At 40.5% G+C, this 20,594-nt stretch overlaps 1 protein-coding gene across 1 annotated transcript in view; it reads left to right on the top strand.

Moving 5' to 3' along the window:
• The window catches only part of MBD6 (methyl-CpG binding domain protein 6), a 613,628-nt gene that overhangs the window by 465,148 nt on the left and 127,886 nt on the right, over positions 1–20,594 (top strand). The window contains exon 6 of the mRNA XM_044083610.1: positions 3,411–5,510. Within this exon, the coding sequence (XP_043939545.1) occupies positions 3,411–5,510 (2,100 nt within the window). The remainder of the gene's footprint in view (positions 1–3,410; positions 5,511–20,594) is intronic.

Here is a 20,594-nt window from a genome sequence, read left to right as displayed (position 1 = left end):
AGGGGTTTGCTAGATCCTTCATCTTAGGTTTGTGGTCAGGGCTCCAACTGCTATAGTGCTTTTCCTGTCTGTCATGAGTGCTGCTGAATCAGTCGTATCTGTGGTGAGTGCAGTGCATCTGTGTGATAAGCTCTCATGGCAATAGATGTTTGTGTACAGTGAACATTACACTATTGCAGTATAAATTCCAGCCCCCAATCCCTACTTATCACTCTCTTACCCTCTTACAGCAAGTTCTTAGTCTCAGAGGCTTCTGTTTTTCTCCAGTTAGATTGGGAATCTTGACTCGTTTTCCTTAACTGCAGTGCCAGTCTTCTCCCACAGCAACTGCAGAATAAGTACACTTGTTATGCTCTAACTCTCTTTCCACTCACATAGAAAACTAAAGATGGTTTCAGCTATTTTCCCTTTTTCCTCCTGGCTTCTTACTGATGCTGGCAGCATTGAGGGGAACTCAGCTGTCAGGACACACAAAGCTGTGAAAATCAGGCTGGATGAGTAGATGTCTGTGTGTTTGGAAGCTAAGTCTAAAATACTTTGAATAATACTGCAGCAGTGATCCCTGATTTCAAACATTTGCTGCTGCGGCGAGTTTATCACACAGCTGTACTTTATTCCCCAAGGATGGCAACACCACTGTGACTCCTTACCTAAAGTCATTATCCTGCCCATCCACGTATATCCCAGTTTTATTTTGGCATTTACACTGAAGTCAGTCCTCACTCATTGCAGGGAAATGCTCCCAGAACCCATTTGAAGGTTGTTAGACCCTCAGCAGATTCACACTCTTTACCCCTCATAGTTATTGCTCCTATGCAGAGATTTTGCCAATAAGGATGACACCAGTTAGGGGTTCAGAAAATAGGTAAATGGGGACAAGAATTTACTGGAGAAAACTGGCAAAGGAGTGAAAGTATTTGGGAGCAAATAACTAGAGAGGGAAAAGAAATAGTGAGATGAGGTCAAGAAGATGTTTGGACTGTAGGCTAGAGACTGCCTTCCCTACCAGGGATTACTGTTAGAGTTTACACAAAGAGAAAGGGATAAGGGAATCCTAAGTGAAGAGCCTGCTCTGTCTGGAATGTAGAACAGAAGATGCTGTTAAATAAGGGGTAATTCATAGGTCATATAAGATATTGCATGAAAGCTATAAGGAGGTTAGAAAAGATTGGGAAGAGATTGGAAAATGCAATTCACAAGGAAACAGTGGGAGGACATATGTATGGCTCCCAAATATGGAACAAATTCCAGAAGGCTTAGGACTTTTGCTTGTGAGTGTTTACATAGGTATATTTATACCCCAAGCAGACTCCATAGCATTTTTCCTCAGGTATATGCCAAATGTAGGAGATGTGATGGGGAAGATAAGAGTAACTGGGAACATATGTTTTGAGAATGTAATGATTTGGTGGATTTTAAAAATTATCCACAGAGTACTCTGTTAGAAATAATGTGTGAGCAAATGGGTGTAACTAAGGGAATGATTTTTTTTATGCTGGGATACAGGATCTGAATTGCCTAGACATGGTACTTTTTAAGTTTGATTCTGGTAGTTACAAAAAAAATACTAGGTAATGGAAATCAAAGTCTAAACCAACTGTATTTGAAGTAGTGAATATTTTAACTGGGGTAAAGAACTGGAAGTGGGATCTTTTGAAAAGGATAGGAGCAACTTACATAGAAAAAAATTGAAATTGTGAGAGCAATGCATGCAGAATAAAGTTGTAGAGGAGTAGTGACCATTTTTTGAGAGAATCCATGGGTCTAATTTGGAAAAGTAGTCAAAATGTAAGGAAAGACTATTTTTCTGTATTAGAATTATGAGTCACCTAATTGTGTAGTATGTTATTTTAGCCAGACATTTCTCTGCATATAGAACTGGTAGGGCATAACTCTTATGTATAACTGATATCACCATGATAATCCAAGAGATCCTATGATGTCATACTCATTTCTAGAAAGACTGTAGTTCAAGGCTGGTAGAGATGTTTTCCAGTGTAAAGAGTGTATCTGCCTGATGATTGTAAGTTGTAAAAAACAAAAACAAAGCCACGGAACCTTGCTTGACACGCCATCTATATAAAATGTAAATTGTAATATTTCACCTGTTCTAAAATTAAGAAGTTATTTACGTTGACTTTTTGACATGAATAACAGGATTTGCTTGTTCTGGCACACCTTCAATTGATACATACCTAGTTATTAGATAGGTTTTATAAAAGTTTTATGAATAAGCTGATAGACATAAATGTTCATTGTTTGTCTTTTTGGATTTATGAACTTATTTTATATAGATGGCGTGTCCATTATTATAGACTACTTAGAATGTAATATTTACATTTTTAGGGAATTAATTTGTTTTGCATTATAAATATATGTATATGCTTTTTATGATGTTTTTTAAAAATGGCTATTCAGTGACATCACTTCCTATTAGTATTTAAGCCTGTTTAATTAATTACTTTTACTTGATCTCTGAGGAAGCCAAGCTATTTTAGCAAGGCGAAAACGCTCAATAATAAAATTTGCGTTCAGCTTTATTTTGGATTTACTTCGAGTGTTTTGTTCTGCTGGAGCAAGGTTCCGTGGCTTTGTTTTTGTTTTTTACAAGTTTGTTTTTTCTTTTATTGATGATTGTAAGTTGCTGTTTCGAGTTTTCTAAAGTTTAGAAATTGACTGATACAAGAAGTCAGGCTGTAATAACTGCACTTTTAAGCTATCATTCAAGTGAAGAATTCAAGTATAAGTATCTGAGATATCTAATATACTACAGTTAATAACCTAAGAAATGTGGCATAAATGCTTTAAGTAATATGTAGACAATTATGACTGGATCTCCAATCACAGCCAACTTACTATATGTTCAAGACATGGCTGCTAAAAAAATTTGTCTCAGGAAATCCATGTCGAAAATGCTTAATATACATAAAAGAGGTTATGATCTGTGAGAGCCAATCCTGATTGTCCAGTGGACCACAGAGTTTTTATAGTTTAAAATGTTATTGGATGCCATGCTTTCGCCTTGTAACCATGCATGGGTTTTAAAATGAGTGATGTACTTCTACATTTTTGAGACTGTATAACTACAGTTAATACTAGTCACTTCTTCTTGTCCCGAAGGTGACTTCTAAAAGACTCATACTCTCTGGAGAGCATTTACACATTTTTGTTTTTTGCCTCTCCAGTATGAAGTTTTTTTTTTTTTCTGTGTCATCAGAATCAAAGTGCTGTCTTTGTTATCTTACAGGTGGACTAGCAGAATACGATCCTTCTGTTATACGTTTGTTGGTACACTTGCTGCTTGTAGCTGTTCTACAGAAGGCCGTATTTTCAGCGGCTTCATGAAGTTTGCAAGTAGGTTGTAGATTTGCAGAGGACCAACTGAGTTTTATTTATTTATTTATTTTTAGGTGGAACTTCAAATCTGACCTCACCAGCAGATACAGTATGTTCAGTAAACAGACCCCAGTCATTGTTGTTTACCAGACCTTCTCCACTGGAAAAGGACTATTTCTCAAAGTTCATGATGGACAAGGCTGTCAGTTTAGCAAGGCCTATTCAAGAAGATTTGTCATCAGACCAGAAGCAGCATCACAGTTTTTCTTTCCCCAGGGAGAGGAGAAGTAGCTTTAGCCCTGGGCAGAAATCTTCATTCTCTAGGCATCGGGCATCTTTTGTGGAAGGTGCTTTTCCTACTGCAAACACAGAAGTCTTATCGAAGAGAAATCATGACACTTGCCTGAAAATAGATTCTGTGTATTCACAAGAACTTTGTACATTTCCTTTTCAGCAGAATAAGAACTTACCTTTGTCTTCCCAGATTCATTCTACATATGCTTTAAACAACCAAGTTGCCTCACAGTTGTCCCCTAAGTCCTCAGTTAATGAGGCTTCCTACAGGTCTGTGCCAAGCAATAATTTTTTCTCCAGTATTCTGAAAACTTCAGATAGTAACTCTAATATGAACCAACTTGCACCACTTAACTATGAAACTAATCCACTGGGAATGTTAGACACCATCAGAAGCAGGTCATCTGTCCAGACCACTCCTTATTTTAACACCTCAACCATGCAGTCTCCATCACCATCTTCAAATGCATTTGCTCCGTCTCCACTGACATCAGCCTCAGCAAATCTTTTATCACCTCTCGTCAAAGCTGGCCATGAACTATATGGTAATGTTCTGCCAAGGAATAACACTTTAGGTTCCCCTTCCACTACATTGTCGTCAATGTCCTCCCCAGGAGGCAGCAGTGAGATGTCACCACAGAGGTCAAGGCATTCATCTGCCTCGTCAGAGCAGAGTGGTTACTTATCAGGAGGACATTTGTCAGCTGCCTGCACCTTCAAGTCTAGTTCAAAGTCACCATTATCTCTGGGATCTCCAAAGCCATCTGTACCTCCTAGCCCTAAAGCAGTACTTGAAGGGCTGATTCACCAATGTAAGGACTCTCCAAACTCTTTACTGGCCACTAATAATGCCTTAAGCCACCAAAGTAATAATACACCGCCTGCATTTTTAGGAGGTATGAATGAAAAGAAGAAGACTGGGCTTCTAGGAATGCCTCTGAGTCCTGTCTTAAGTCAACATAATGCAGCTTGCTTTCCTGCCAGTAAACTGCTTTCTGCAGCAGCTAAAGCCCAGTTAGCAAACCAAAACAAACTTGAAGGTGGTGGCAGTGATGGTAGTAGCAATATGGATATAACAAGCACTTTGCACAAGACATTTTCTTTGAACTCTAATGCTCTGCTATCTGTGGTCAACTCTCAGAGTGGGAAGACCTTCACAGAGAAGCTTTCTGCTAAACAGAAAGAACACTCAAAGAGACGGCGAAGACGGCATGCTCCACATGTTTTAAGCATTCTCAGAGAATCGCAGGTAAGTAGTTCCCAGCATGAGGAGTGTTTACAAGGCGAAACATCTGCAGGTGATACAGAAAGACTTCTGCAACAGCAGCCACAGATGAAGACTGCACAACATTCTCAGTACATGTCTGTAGTTTCAGGCAAGCTTCCACCACTTGACTCCTGCTCAGTAAAACTGGAGGATGATCCCTTAGGGACTAAACGGGTCAATCCTTCACTAACCACAAACCAGTCTCTTTCATCATTGCTTAATTTATTTCAGCCGCCATCTTTGCCATTAAGTGGTAACACAGGCAGTCATACTGCAGGCTGTGCCAGCCTTCCTGTTCTTCCTCATTCCAGCTACAGCAGCGATGGCACTGGTGTAATATCTGACAAATTTAATAACTCTGCCACACCAAGCCTTCCAGTGACAGACATATTGCCAGCATCTAGCAGTGAGGCTATAACTTCTGTAAATGCAAGCACTAATGTTACTCCCAGTTTACAGGACTTTAATAGCCAGGTACTTGGCTCTGTTGGGCAGCTTTCTTCAAGTCCTTCAGAACAAACCTCAGGGATCACATCACATCTTCGAGTTCCAGTCTCCACTCCCACCTTGGTTCCAAACAACAGCTGCAGTGTCCAGACCTGCAGTGGAAAAGGTATGCTTTTTAAATGCTCAATCTAGTTTTGTTTATATCATAACGTGTTTCCTTATGTATTACTAATCTAAAAAGTGAAATTTTAAATTAGTTGCAGTTGTAGCTTTCTATACAATTACTGTAAAACTTCTAAACATGATTGGGGGACTGCATATTTACTGTGTCACTTGTTGCTTTATGCTTCTTGTCTTTTTACTCACTAAGAGGTTAATCTTTATTAATATCATGTCATATTTGAGATGATGAAATGCCCATTTCAAGTTTTTCAACACCCACAGCATAAGTTCTTGAAGAATACTGGAGATATTTGCCTGCTTTCAAGGGCTTTGTGTACTGTATGCTTCCTGTTTTACATCATGTGAATCTGTCCAGATTTAGTTAGTCAAAAGGAATCACATGCTTAGCCACACCAGACTATACCAAGGAAGTAAGTGCAGCACATAAGAGCCTTTCTGCTGTTTAAAGGCTATGGTAAATCCTTTTCCAAGACCAAATGTTTTGTGGTGCCATACCTACCTAGTCAGGGAAACAAGGGCTCTTGCTTGCAGATAAGTTTGGATGTACTTTACTGTCAGAGTGTAGCAAGGATTTAAGGTGGTGGACTAACAAAAGGCTCTTACAAAGAGTAGGACAGAGGAAGAAAATGCTGTTAACAAATGACATTTTTGATGAAAAGATGCATTCATTTTCAATGTTCTAGTGATAGTAATAATAAAGAAATTGTTGCACCAAGAAGTGAAGGCATACAGTATATCAGCTGTATTTTCATAACACATTTTCTGGCCTTTTTTAGAAGTTGTTTCTTTCTATTTTTTATTTCTTGAAGAGAGGGAGGGATGTATTCTCGAAAGACCCGGCTAAGAGAGTTGTCTCAGCTTGTGAACACAAGTAATCTATTGAAAGCACCCTTTTAGACATGAGGCACTAATTTTTAAATGCTAGTGAGCATTGAGCTGCAGTGATTAGCACACCATGTGGTGTGAAAAAAGTTGCAGATAATTCAGATGCAGTGTATACCTCATGGAACCTAAACAAATTGTGTTGTGTTGGTGGGTTTAATTGTTAAGCCTCTTGACATGACACTGTGTCATAGCAGAGAGAGTATGTGCTATAGCTGAAAAACATATCTGCAGAAGTGAAGAAATATCTGTTGTCAAAAGTCTGACTGTGGAACTATAGAAATATAATTCACAGAGCAATACGACATTTCTGGAATACTTACGTTGTAAGAAGGAAACCTTGCTGAAAAGTGGAATATCTAAATCCAGAAATATGATTAATTTCTCATAGCAAATGAACTTGCTGAAAAGTCTGAAGAGATTTAGTAGGGTATTTAATTATAGTGACATTTGCTGTGCGTTCGTGCAGTAAAACTCAGAATGCTTGGTAAGCATCGTCTTTCGGCTTCTTCCATTAGGATTGGCCACAGCAGATCACCAGTCCACAGATTGATTGGCAGTGGGATTTTTATGGTGTTGAGTTGCCAGACTAGCTCCCAAACTTCACAGAAGGCACGCATACATATACACACACACCTACCTGCATGTCTTTAAAACTCACTCGACCACAGGGAGGACATGCATACTCTGCACAGAAGGCGATCCAGCTGAGAATTGAACTGGAAAACCTCTTGCTGTGAGGTGACAAAGTTAACCGCTGCACGACAGTGGAAACTCAGAATACTTGATAAAGGTAGGAATTCACAGAACCACTTAGCAGAATAGGTCAGTGGCCTAAAAGGTGCAGAAAAATGGTGTGCAGATAATGATATGCAAATAAGGGAAGACAAGTCAAAATTCATAATCAGAAGGCTTGAAGTGATGCAGGTGGATCCATCTGAGTATAAAAAAAAATACCAAAAAAAAACCTGTGGTGTTGCAAGCAGATGTGTTTTCTTTTATTTATTTATTGTACTTGTATTGGTTGACCAGGGTAGAACACTAATCTCCATGGAACCTTTTCAGACTCAGGCCAGGAGTTTGTCTGGTTTAATGACTTGCTCAGAGTCACACAGTTAGGCAGTAGAGGCTAAGAGAATCAAATCCTGGATGAGTGGATCACAGGAAACAGTTCATTAATAGCTGCTTAATCCTGTGCTCTGACTGCCAGACCAAAAAAAAATGTTTGCAGCAGCAGTCACTTTTGTTATTCAAAATTTGATAACCGCTACTGGCAGTCTCACAAATGTGCCACATGACTGGCTGGACAGTAGAAAACAGCATGCCAGTTGCCAGACCAACAGGTCTGGTACAAGCTGCATATTGGATAGAGACATTATATTATCATTGTTTGATATGTGTACATGCGGATACCAAGGTATGTGTAGCTGTTATCATACTAACTACAGGGACTTTTCATATACAGACCAGGGACAAATGGGATGTATTGCAGGTATCAGCCTGTAGAATACTCAAGATTTTCCCCTGATATATATTGCTTCCACTTACAGAGGAAGACATTTGCTTAACCAGTACGAAAGGGGAGAGAACCACAGCCTTTTCCCTGCCCTCCAGTGTCTCTCAAAGGCCAACACAATGTTAACCAGCTCCATTTCTATGCGTATCTGCAGATTTTGCCTATTTTGCAGATGTTCTTCATGTTTCACTGTTGCAGTCATTACATTTGGGTTATCTGCTTGCAGGTAGCCCTCAGTCGGCCTGATTATCAAAGTCTTGGGTCCTGCGTCAGTTGCTCTCTCATCTTCCATGACATCAGGCAGTCAGGGGTATAAAGCATGCAGCCGATGCCATTACATCAGTCTTTCTTGCCATGCGGTGCCCAAAGCAGATGCAGTTCGCAAGTGCCGGTCGGCCGACTCCCGAAATTTTCATTTTCGAGTTTCAGATCCGAAGTCTTCAACTAAGCTAAGTATCCCATTGGGGATCCTTTTTCTTGCTCTCAAACGATGTCAGTAAAAGTTAACAATTGTATTTCTTGTGGAAAGCAAATACTTCATAAAGATTTTCATTTGTACGCATTCCTTGCTTAGGCCTAGACTATGACGTACCTTGCTCTCGGTTTTGTGCCTTATTCAAACCTCGAACTATTCGTCTTTGGTTAATTTTTGCATCTAAATATTTTGGTACTCGGTTCAATTATCCAGAAATGGCTTCAGTAAGCCACCCGACTACTGACATTCCGAAAAAAAGCAAAGATAGAGACAGAGACAAACCGCATAGGTCCAAAGCTGCCGACGACACTTCTCCTAAGCTAGTCACCAGTTCGCCGGTACTCAGTGAGGCGCTTTCGTAGCCCCTGATACCCGCTACTTCAGATTCGCAGGCCTCAACTCAGACCCATTCGGAGTCCGGTATGTCGCAAGATGCTTCTTCGACTGTGGAACGTGTGGATGTCTCTACCTTGGATGGGTCCGGAGCTGCTTTGCAGGCACCAGATTCTGAGGGTGTATTCAGGCCTACTGACTTGCATATTAAACTGATGCCATCTTCTTCTTCAAGGCCTAAAACTCGATCCATGCCTAGAAAACCGATGCCCAGACTGCATGGTCAGGCCCCTATACCTAAAAAAACAAATGATAAGAATGGCTGAAGACCTTATTACTCTAATCAGGGGAAGCCACTCTTCTCCCAATAAGAGACCTAGAACTGATTTTCCTTCGGATTCTTCTGATCAGGATTCTGAAATTCCTGTTTTCTCTGATGACCAGGAGTTGCCCTTATCTACCTGTGAGGATTCTGATGAAGAGGACTCCATTCCGTCGTCTTCCCCTCTGGAGAATTTCTCTTTTGGTGAAACCTTGCATACTCTTAGGGAGCATTTCCGCTGGGAAAGCCAGGATTACTCTGACTCCAAAAAGAGGCTTCGGGAATTCTTACTTCTACCTCAACACAGGCCTTTAGCTATCCCTCCTGTACTGGACAGTGTAGATGATGCCTTCTTGGAATCTAGCCTTGGCCCCCTGACTCTTTACCTCCGGCTCTCAGAAAACCTGACAGGTATTACAGGGTACCTGACTCTCACAAGTTCCTCTTTAAGAATCCTACTGCGGATCCTGAGACCATTTCACAGTGACCCAAAGGCATTAAGGCTACTACTGCCAAAAACCCTACCCCCTCTGAGATTCCAGGGCCCTGGACAGATAGAGTTAGAAGGTATACAATTCTGCAACTTTGGCCATTAGGGCCTAAAACTGCCAGTTTCATATGTTAAAGTATCAGCAGCATATTACTGAATTGCTTAAACAGAAAATGATGTTGATTCCTGACTGTGCTGAAAATAAAGAATTACAGGATTTAATGCATTCTGCTGAACAAGTTGGAAAACATACTTTGCAATGTGGTTTTGATTCATTAGAGACATCTTGCAGGGCTGCTGTCACTGGGTCTGTACTTGGAAGGCATGCTTGACTTAAGGAGCAATCTTTGCCAGATCATGTTAAAACTAAATTGCTGGATGCTCCCTTAAACCAAGACTGGCTGTTTGGCAACAAAGAAGAAGAAGTACTTAAAAAGATGGAGGAAAAAGCTAAATCTATGCAAACTGTTAAAGATTTCCTGCAAGTACAGCCTCCCAGATTTAGTAGGCACTGGACTTCTAAGAATTGGTCCTTTCCTGCCTCTTCCAGGCCTTCTCAGTCCAAACCCAGAACCAGCAGAACACCCAGGCTTCAGTCCCAAGGTACTCACTGGCTAAGCAGTGTGGGGCTCCCACTTCCAAAGCTGGGAGTAGTAAGACACCGCCCTATGGTAAACTGTCACAATGGCTTAACTTTAAACCTTCCAAGCCCTGCTCAACTGTCTGTTTCTTTAGGGGGAAAGATCGCCCTGCATGCAAAAAACTGGGAACTCATTTCCCAAGACAAATGGGTTTTAAATGTAGTTTCCCAAGGATACAGATTTCACTTCCATTCCTTACCAATCCCAAACGGTTGGCCAGACCTACCCCCAAATCAGTGGGCAGAGGCTCAAAAGCAAGTTGTCTCTCTTCTAAGCATCAGGGCTATTCAGCCTGTCCCAGAAGAAGAATGGGGGCAAGGTTTCTCCTCAAGACTTTTCCTGGTACCCAGAAAAGACAATTCCTGGCGTCCTATCCTGGACCTGTCTATCATAAACATTTTTTTTTGTAATCCCAAAATTCAAAATGCTAACTCTTCATCAGCTGCTTCCCATGCTAGGCAGAAATGCCTGGTTGGCAACACTGGATTTAAAGGAAGCCTACCTGCACATCCCAATAAGGGAATCTTGCAGAAGATACCTATGATTTAGAGTAGGCTACATGTGCTATCAGTTTTCTGCACTGCCCTTTGGCTTATCTATAGAGCCCAGGGTATTCACAAAGTGCCTAGCTCCAGTCATTGCATTTTGCAGGTAAAGAAATATTCAAATATACCCATAACTGGATGATTGTCTAATTCAGGCAGAAAGCCAGGACATCTGGCATTTGTAAAGAAATTACTAACTTCTCTGGGGTACACCATAAACAAAAAGAAATCATATCTAGTACCCTGCCAACAAATTGTATTCCTGGGAGCAAGCTTGAATACAACTTCCCAGATGGCCTACCTCATGCCAGAGAAACAAGTTCACTTGACAGCCTACTTAAAAAACTGGCCACAAAGACCCAGCTATTTGCAAGAAAAACACTGCAAGCCCTGGGGTTCATGGCCTCTTGCATTCTACTAATTCCATATGCAAGACTGCATATGAGGAAACTACAATGGTATCTAAAAAGGCTGTGGTGTCAACATTCTCAGGACCTAGAATCAATGATTCCTATCATACCTTGTCTAAAAGATGGAGTTCCTTTGGTGGGCAGAGGCCTGCCACCAAAACAAGGGACTACTATTTACTCTACCCCCTGCCGCCCAAACCCTAACAACAGACGCATCAGACTATGCATGGGGGCTCACTTGGCAGGGCAGTGCATTCAGGGCAAATGGAACCTGAGGCAAGTGCACCTGCATATCAATCAAAAAGAAATGTTAACTGTACAGAATGCTCTGACAGCCTTCAAGGACCACATTCTTCCAGAACAATTATTGGTAAAGATGGACAACACCACTGTTATGTGGTACATAAACAAGCAGGGGGGAAACCACTCATACCCTCTCTGCAGACTAGCCATGGCTCTGTGGAACACAGCCTTGAGCTACCAAGTGCACCTACAAGCTCAATTCCTGCCAGGCAAGCTATATACACTGGCAGATGACCTAAGCAGAAGTCTCATGGACCCACACAAGTGGAAACTGGATCCAAAGATATTCAACATTTTGAGAAACACATGGGGGAGCCCAGAGATAGACCTCTTTGCCTCCCCTCAGAACTACCAATTGGACAAATTCTGCACAAGGACTCCCCACAGACAAGCTTGGAAAGTGGATGCCCTGTCCTTCACATGGAAAAACCTATCAGTTTATGCCTTTCCCCCTCTGCCTCTCCTCTCCAAAATCAAACAAGACAAACAAAGGACAATACTTATTGCACCAGACTGGCCACGCCAACACTGGTACACCCTCTTGCACAGTGTGTCACTTCTGGAATCATGGCACCTGCCTCAGACCCCTGCCCTGCTGTCCCAGCAGGAGGGCCAGATTCTGCACCCACAGCTTCAAACCCTGAATCTTGCAGCCTGGGTAATTTCATGATCTCTCTGTTACCATTCCTCAGTAAGCAGGTGATGGATGTCATTCTGGAGGCAAGGAGGCCTAGTACTAGAAAATCCTATGCTGAAAAATGCAAAAGATTCTCTTCCTAGAACCAAACACAGGGGGTGGATACAGCTGTGCCCAATTTACCGCACATTCCTCAATACTTAACTGAGATGCTTCACAAGGGCCTTTCCTTTTCTTCCATCAAAATTCATGCCTTTGTCATTTCAGCTCATTATAATACAGAGCCACCCCTCTTCTCTCATCCACTGCTGAAGCAATTCCTCAGATGGGCCAAAAACTTAAGACCACCCAGGAGAGCCCCTACTCCAGCCTGGGACCTTAACTTTGTATTGGAAAAACTCACTCTACCTCCCTTTGAGCCAGCTGCAAATGCAGAGTTGAAATTCCTTTCTTGGAAAACAGCCTTCCTTCTAGCCATCACTTCAGCAAGAAGGGTGTCTGAATTACAAGCCCTCATGGCAGTGGAGCCTTTCATCATCTTTCATGTGGACAGGGTGTCCCTCAGGACCAATCCCTCCTTTATGCCCAAGGTGGTATCCAGTGTGGCCCTTAATCAGTCTATTTAGTTGCAACCTTCTTTTCTAATCCACAGAACAAAGGGGAACAAATACTGCACTCCTTGGACATGCACAAACAACTTAGATTTTAATTGGACAGGACTAAGCCTCTCAGGAAATCTGAACAGCTGCTGGTTGCTTTTGCTGCAGAGGGAGAGGGGAAGGCCATTTCAAAGCAAACCATTTATAAGTGGATAGGTCATTACATTCATTTTTGCAATAAGCACCATGGAAAACCTACCCCACAGGGGATAAGACCACATTCAACCAGGTGTGCATCTACCTCTACATCCTTTCTCAGAGGTGTCCCTACCAGAGACCTCCTAGAAGCTGCTACCTGGAGCTCTGTACATATCTTCACCAAGCATTACCACATGCCAATTTTTTCTAAATCCAGAGCTGGTTTTGCCGCTGCAGTCTTGCAGGGCCTTATAGCTGGTCCTAATGCTATCTAATTGCCTCCTCCTCTTCCTTAGCTTTGGGATTCTACCCAAATGTAATGACTGCAACAGTGAAACACGAAGAACATAGTACAGCTGTGTATATTTACCATAAATGTAGATGTTCGAGTGTATTCACTGTGGCAGTCCTGGTTACCCTCCCTCCAGCCCCCTGACTTCTATTGACTATACCTCTATTCTTGCTTACTATGCTTAAAGCTTTCTGGTGTTTTTGTGTTTTTGTAGGAGGTGTAACCTTATATATAATTGCTTCCCATTATGGGGGCACTTGACATCTGGGACAAGAAAAACTGATGTAATGGCGTTGGCTGCATGCTTTATACCCCTGACTACCTGAAGTCATAGAAGATGAGACAGCAACTGATGCAGGACCCAGGACTTTGATAATCAGGCCGACTGAGGGCTACCTGCAAGCAGATAACCCAAATGTAATGACTGCAACAGTGAATACACTCGAACATCTACATTTATGGTAAGTGTACACAACTGTACTTTTTGTACATCTGTTGGCTGAGGCAGAAAACCACTCACATGTCAGGGTCCATTTGTGACAGTGGATGATGCTATATTTCACCAGTAGCCCACTGTACTGTGTGTATCTGTATTTCAGATGCAGTCCACTTATCTCCCTCAGCAGGCACTAGTTATAGCTGTTACATCAGTCAAAGTGGAGGTGCCCCAAACTAGGTAAGCAGTATTCCACTCTGTGCAATTTGTAGTGTGGATGTGGAGAAAGCTACAGTGCCATCATGGCCAATGGGTATAGGTCTAACCATGAGTGAGAGGGACAATGTCAAGGTGTTCGGAGAATGTGACTTGATATGGGTGTTGCCTTCATTGTTAGATATTGATGGGGGGGTGTTCTGATGATCTTCTGGCCAAGTCTCTACATGTGTCATGGTACTAGTGGTGTGCCCAATGATACAAGTTTCTAACACTAAAAAACAGAGCTTACAGGTAAATGTTGGAAATGTAAAATCCAATGTAGAGAATGTAAGCAGTCCAGCAATCCAACCACCACATGAAGGGAATGCAAAAGAAAAGAGATGCACTCGACTTATGCAATATATTATTCTTTTTACATTGTTTCCTAAATATCTTACTTTTAAAACCTACTCCATCTTTATTAATAGTGACATCTAGGAAATCAGTCAAGTATGCATCCAAGATATATCCCTATGAATATTTGTAAGGGACAGTTGTTGAGAGAAATGTGTTTACATAGTAATGATATATTAATTGAACAAGCTGTTGCTGCAGGTGAAAAATGGTTACTTTCTAGAGGCTATTCTATGCTTGACGTCAAGAGGACAAGTGAGTTTGTGCTGTCATATAGAGATACTGTTGCTAAACCTTTTTTATTTTGGTGCACATGATGTCAGTTCAGATGTTGGTCCTACTAGACAACATTGGGATAACGTGCAATTAGTTTTTACTTATTCTAGTGGCACAACAGACATCTGTAACATTATTAAGAAATATTAGCTGGTGTTGCTAGCCAATGAAGAGATTAGTCAGATAGTAGGTCCTAGACCAAAGTTTGAGTTCAGGAATAATAGATCTCTGAAGCACCAGTTATGCAATAAGAATTGTAAAAAACATAGTAATGTTGTTACTTCAGAACGTATAGTAACTTTCCGTCTAGAGGCTGTTCAGCTTGTACATATGTATGGACTACCAGTCATATTGTTTGTCCTGTCACCAAATGTCTTATCGATTTTAATATTTATGCAGACTCTGAAACTGAACATGTGATCTGTTATGCCGAGTGCTGTCTCTGTCAAGCTTATTATGTTGGTAAAACGAATTGTAGTTCCAAGAAGAGGATACTTGAACATGCTAATTATATTAGGAAACTCAATGAACGCATTGCGTTAGCAAAACATGATATTGAAAAAGGTCCAGGACATAAGTTTGTTTACAGTCTTAGAGGTTATGACTATTAATATAAGAGGGGGGATTTTAAATCTAGAACAGAATGTGCAGAGATACGTTGGATAATTTGGTTTAAAGCTGACACTTTTCCTGGCTTAAATGGCAAAGTGCCTTTGAAGCCCTTATGAAGGACTAGGAAGCTGCTTCATTAATTTTAATATTTTATTGGATATATATATATATATATATATATATATATATATATATATATATATACACACACACACACACACACACACATATATACAGTGGATATAAAAAGTTTACACACCCCTGTTAAAGGTCCAGGTTTTTCTGATATAAAAAAACGAGACCACAGTAAATCATTTCAAAACTTTTCCCAGCTTTATGTGACCTATAACCTGTACAATTCAGTTGAAAAACAAACAAATCTGTTAGGGGAAAAAAATATAAAAAAACAAAAAACGTGCAATACGCTGTTTGCATAAGTGTGCACACCCTTAAACTAATGTGTGCATACCCTTAAACTAATACTTTGTTGAAGCACCTTTTGATTTAATTACAGCATTCAGTCTTCTTGGGTACACACCTGCCATCAATTAAAGAGACTCTGATTAACCCCAAATAAAGTTCAGCTGTCCTAGAAGGATTTTCATGACATTTTCTCAGTTACCTGCTACAGCAAAAGCCATGGTTCGCAGAGAGCTTACAATGCATCAAAGGGATCTCGTTGTAAGGTATCAGTCAGGAGAAGGGTACAAAAAACTTTCCACAGCATTGGATATACAATGGAACACAGTGAAGACAGTCATCAAAAAGTGGAGAAAATATGGGACAACAGTGACATTGCAAAGACCTGGCATCCCTCCAAAACTGAGGAATGAAAAGGCAAGAAAACTGGTCAGGGAGGCTGCCAAGAGACCTACAGCAACATTGAAGGAGCTGCAGGAATTTCTGGCAAGTACTCTACGGGAGATTGTTCTCACATGTAGTACACATATTCTCCATATGTCTGGACTATGGAGTAGGGTTGCAAGATAGAAGCCTTTTCTTACATAGGAAAAACATCCAGGCCCAGCTAAAATTTGTAAAACAATACATCAAGTCTCAAAAAGCATGTGGGGAAATGTGTTACGGTCTGATGAGAACAAGGTTGAACTTTTTGGCCACAATTCCAAAAAGTATGTTTGGCGCAAAAGCAACACTTAGCATCACCAAAAGAACACCATCCCCACAGTGAAGCATGGTGGTGGCAGTATCATGCTTTGGGCTTGCTTTTCTTCAGCTGGAACTGGGGCTTTAGTCAAGGTGGAAGGAATTATGAACACTTCCAAATACCAGTCACTTTTGGCCCAAAACTTTCAGGCATCTGCTAGAAAGATGAAGATGAAGAGGAATTTCACCTTTCAGCATGAGAATGACCCCAAGCATGCATCCAAATCAACAAAAGAATGGCTTCACCAGAAGAAAATTAAAGTTTTGGAAGGCCCAGCCAGAGCCCAGACCTAAATCTAATAGAATATCTGTGGGGTGATCTGAAGATGGCTATGCACAAGAGATGCCCTCACAATCTGACAGATTTGGAGTGCTTTTGCAAAGAAGAGTGGGCAAATATTGCCAAGTTAAGATGTACCATGCTGATAGACTCCTACCCAAGAAGACTGAATGCTGTAATTAAATCAAAAGGTGCTCCAACAAAGTGTTAGTTTAAGGGTGTGCACACACAACAAAGTATTACTTTAAGGGTGTGCACACTTATGCAACCAGCGTATTTTTTATATTTTTTCCCCTAACAGATTTGTTTGTTTTTCAATTGAATTGTACAGGTTATAGGTCACATTAAAGGTGGGAAAAGTTTTGAAATGATTTATTGTGGTCTCATTTTTTTATATCATAAAAACCTGGCATTTTAACAAGTGTGTGTAAACTTTTTATATCCACTATATATATATATATATATATATATATAATGTATATTTTATCTAATTTTTTTTTTATCTAAATGTTTTTATGCTTGTGAGTTGAAAGGTTTTAAGTTTTAGTACTGAATTTTATAATAATGAATTTTATAGCAATGTATGTTGGAGGGTGTGTTGTTTTATGTGAATGTTGATTTGTTAATGCTTTCTGACATCATTGATTGTTTAAATAGATCTTTGGCACTTGTTATCAGTGGTCTGATGAAGCTACAGTTGTAGCAAAATCAATTACCTCATTAAACTTTTTTTGCATCCCTTCATGTGGTGGTTGGATTGTTGGACTGCTTAAGTTCCTAACACTACTATGTGACATTGCTCGCCCCACAAGCTCCATACCACATGGTTTGCATGCTACTGATAAATGAATTCCCACAGCCAATTGTGAAATGCCTACCTGCGATGGTTGTCCACTAAGTATGTCCATAGTACCTGAGACCAGTAGAAACGGTAGTTGATGAAACCGTCATTGCATTGGCACATTGGCAGTTACATTATACCTTCTGTAATTTGGGTACTTAGTGGGCTTCTCTCATTTAAACAATAAGCAGTGAAAAAAAAGTTTTGAGGGGGGTACTGGTGGGTTATATGTATAAGTGGTACAAGAGAAATTAAGGGGCTACATCCCTTGAGACAGTTGTCCGTCTCAGAGGATATCTGCTTCTAAGGTTATTATTGATGCTGCATGCCTTACTTTTCTGCTTCATAAATTTGAAGCAGCAGTGCCCAAAGCACATGCTGCTGAACAGGGGAGCTAGAATAGTAGTATATGAAGTGTCTTTTTGGTATCCTTATTTGTGAAGCACATGCTGCTGAACAGGGGAGCTAGAATAGTAGTGTATGTAGTGTCATTTTGGTATCCTTATTTGTGAAACACATGCTGCTGAACAGGGGAGCTAGAATAGTAGTGTATTTAGTGTCATTTTGGTATCCTTATTTGTGAAACACATGCTGCTGAACAGGGGAGCTAGAATAGTAGTATATGTAGTGTCTTTTTGGTATCCTTATTTGTGAAGCACATGCTGCTGAACAGGGGAGCTAGAATAGTAGTGTATGTAGTGTCATTTTGGTATCCTTATTTGTGAAACACATGCTGCTGAACAGGGGAGCTAGAATAGTAGTGTATTTAGTGTCATTTTGGTATCCTTATTTGTGAAACACATGCTGCTGAACAGGGGAGCTAGAATAGTAGTGTATGTAGTGTCTTTTTGGTATCCTTATTTGTGAAACACATACTGCTGAACAGGGGAGCTAGAATAGTAGTGTATGTAGTGTCTTTTTGGTATCCTTATTTGTGAAGCACATGCTGCTGAACAGGGGAGCTAGAATAGTAGTGTATGTAGTGTCATTTTGGTATCCTTATTTGTGAAACACATGCTGCTGAACAGGGGAGCTAGAATAGTAGTGTATTTAGTGTCATTTTGGTATCCTTATTTGTGAAACACATGCTGCTGAACAGGGGAGCTAGAATAGTAGTGTATGTAGTGTCTTTTTGGTATCCTTATTTGTGAAACACATACTGCTGAACAGGGGAGCTAGAATAGTAGTGTATGTAGTGTCTTTTTGGTATCCTTATTTGTGAAGCACATACTGCTGAACAGGGGAGCTAGAATAGTAGTGTATGTAGTGTACTTTTGGTATCCTTATTTGTGAAGCAGTGGGTGATGATGTAATGTAAATTACAGGACTACCCAAAAGACCAGTAACCTAGTGTTTGAGTACTGCATATACATGCAGTTTACATGTTTGCTTAACTGTAGCTGCACTTAAGAATGCATACTTTGTATAACATACCACTTATGACTTTGGTAAAAATAATAAAAGCTAATTTAATAATAACGTGTTTCCAGGTAGCAGGCACCAGTGCACACCTAGGTGGGAAACTGTGATCCTCAAGCTATTATTCTAAGTCCAAGGTCACAGAGATGTAGAAGATAAGTGTTTAGTTTTACTTGAAAGCAAAGTCATCCTTCTTCTGTAAGTGAATATAGCTTGTATGCTTCACTTTGACCCTGCTTTCTGTAGATCATCAGTCCCCTCCCTGCAAATTTACCCATTTAATCTTAATCACCTGGGTGAGAATCAGGCAGGAGGAAACTATGATGTAGAGAGCCATCAGGGATGGTTTGTATTTCTTTTGTATTTCCTTCCAAGCCTTTTATAATGCTCACTCAGCTAGATGCTGGGGAGAGGAGTGCAGTGGTCTAACTGCTGAGGACATCCCCTGACTGTCACAAGGGGTATTTCCCTCCATGTACCCCTGCCGTTCCGCTTGTATCACAAGTTGTAATTGATGTTGTCCACCAGGAAGATCGAGCTGCATGGTGTGTGCATTCAAGTGCACCCAAACCCTCCCATCCATCACCCCAGGAGAGGGCAGCAGACCAAGGCTTGTCATTCCTCTCTGTCTCGCTCTCTCTCTCTCTGCCTGGCTTTTCCATTGTCAGGGCTTGTCCATAGTAGGGGCTGTATTCCTCTGTGCCATGGAACCGGTCTGAACATGGATTTATTTGTAAGAAAAGGAGACACAGCCCCTTGTGGTAGGTGTAGGGCTTAACTCTCTGTGAAACAATGTAATAAAATATATGTTGGATTGAATTTCTGCTTATCTCATTACCTGTTGGTCTTTATGTCAGGATTTTATGTTTGAGATGTTGTGTTTCCATTACAATTCAGTCCTCTTAGGGCTTTAGTTTTTTGCTTTGATGTTATAAACTAGATTCATGTCTAACTTCATTAATGTCGTCCCTACATATGGTAGAAGCTACAACAGCTACACAAAACTAGTGGAATATCTAAGGATTTGTAAAAGAATGACACTCACCTGTCCTGATAAATAATTTGTTGGTCTTAGCAGCAGTTGTACTAGTCTCAAAAAGCATGTACCATAGAACTTTATTTAAGGAGTATAAACATGAGCACTTGCGACACTGAACACTGCAGCACTAGAAAATGGAGTATGAAACAACATCAGTTAAATCCGCATTTAATTTGCATAAACATCGGCAAAGCCTCATAGTTTTTTTCTGTAGTTATTGTTTGTGTCATAGAGTTCCTTTGTCCAGTGGTTATTTCTCGCTGCCGTACTTCTTCCAGATCATGTAAGCACTACTTTCATACCAAGTTCCCTTTACAGTACTGTCATCACACACCTGTTGGTGTGTATTGTTACTACTGTATCCCCAGTCTTAATCTTATCAAGATAAGTGGTACCGTAGAATCTGTTGTTTCCCACTTCTGTGAATTTTTTTTTTTTTTTTACTGGACATTATTTATTTTCTGCTTACGTACCTAAAATAACATCCTTTTGTTACTGTCTTTCCTTGTCTCATCTGTGTTCCACTCTAAAGTGCTTTCCACACCTCCTTGTTTTAATGTGTAACTTTTTTCTTTGATTTCTTGCACTTGCTAAAGTTTGCATTCTTATTTATCACATTGTCTTCCACTTATTTTACAGATCACTGTAGTTCCTTTTTCTTTCTGCCCAAATTCCAGTGCAAGATTCAGATTGCTATCATTGCTTTTAGTGAGTCTGTTTGTACTCCCTGATGATCCATACCTCT

This window comes from Protopterus annectens, chromosome 9.part0 (assembly GCF_019279795.1).
Source record: "Protopterus annectens isolate FY-2018-M chromosome 9.part0, PAN1.0, whole genome shotgun sequence".
Lineage (NCBI taxonomy): Eukaryota > Metazoa > Chordata > Ceratodontiformes > Protopteridae > Protopterus > Protopterus annectens.
This window is presented reverse-complemented; position numbering and strand designations above follow the sequence as displayed.